General features: G+C 68.5%; 1 protein-coding gene across 1 annotated transcript in view; it reads left to right on the top strand.

The window, feature by feature from the left end:
* The first annotated feature begins 223 nt into the window (after positions 1 to 223).
* The window catches only part of CTXN1 (cortexin 1), a 1,010-nt gene continuing 868 nt past the window's right edge, over positions 224 to 365 (top strand). The window contains exon 1 of the mRNA XM_006752723.2: positions 224 to 263. Within this exon, the coding sequence (XP_006752786.1) occupies positions 224 to 263 (40 nt within the window). The remainder of the gene's footprint in view (positions 264 to 365) is intronic.

Raw genomic sequence — 365 nt, 5'->3', positions numbered from 1 at the left:
GCCAGGGTGAGGGGAACGGCAGGGGTGGTGGGGCAACGGAGTCCCCGGGACGCCGAGAACAACGACAGCGAGCAGGGCACGGGGAAGGATCCCATGCCGCGTCCCGGGGCTGCGCGATTGCACCTGTTGTGTGCTGGCTGGCCAGGTCGGGGCTCCGTCTCCGCTCTCAGCTCCCCAACCTGTGCGGAGTTGGGTCCCCGCGTGGTGATGTCTACTGGTGGGCATGGGCATTGCCTGGAGACCGGAGAGGGGGGACGGGCAAGGTGGGTGGAGGAGGGCGATGTGGGAAGGCACAGCCTCATCCCCGTGCCCAGGGCCGACTTCTTGTCCGCAGGACTCGCGGGGATGTGAGCCATGAGCACGAC

The sequence above is a fragment of the Myotis davidii genome, unplaced genomic scaffold, assembly GCF_000327345.1.
Source record: "Myotis davidii unplaced genomic scaffold, ASM32734v1 scaffold770, whole genome shotgun sequence".
NCBI classification, from domain to species: Eukaryota; Metazoa; Chordata; class Mammalia; order Chiroptera; family Vespertilionidae; genus Myotis; species Myotis davidii.
This window is presented reverse-complemented; position numbering and strand designations above follow the sequence as displayed.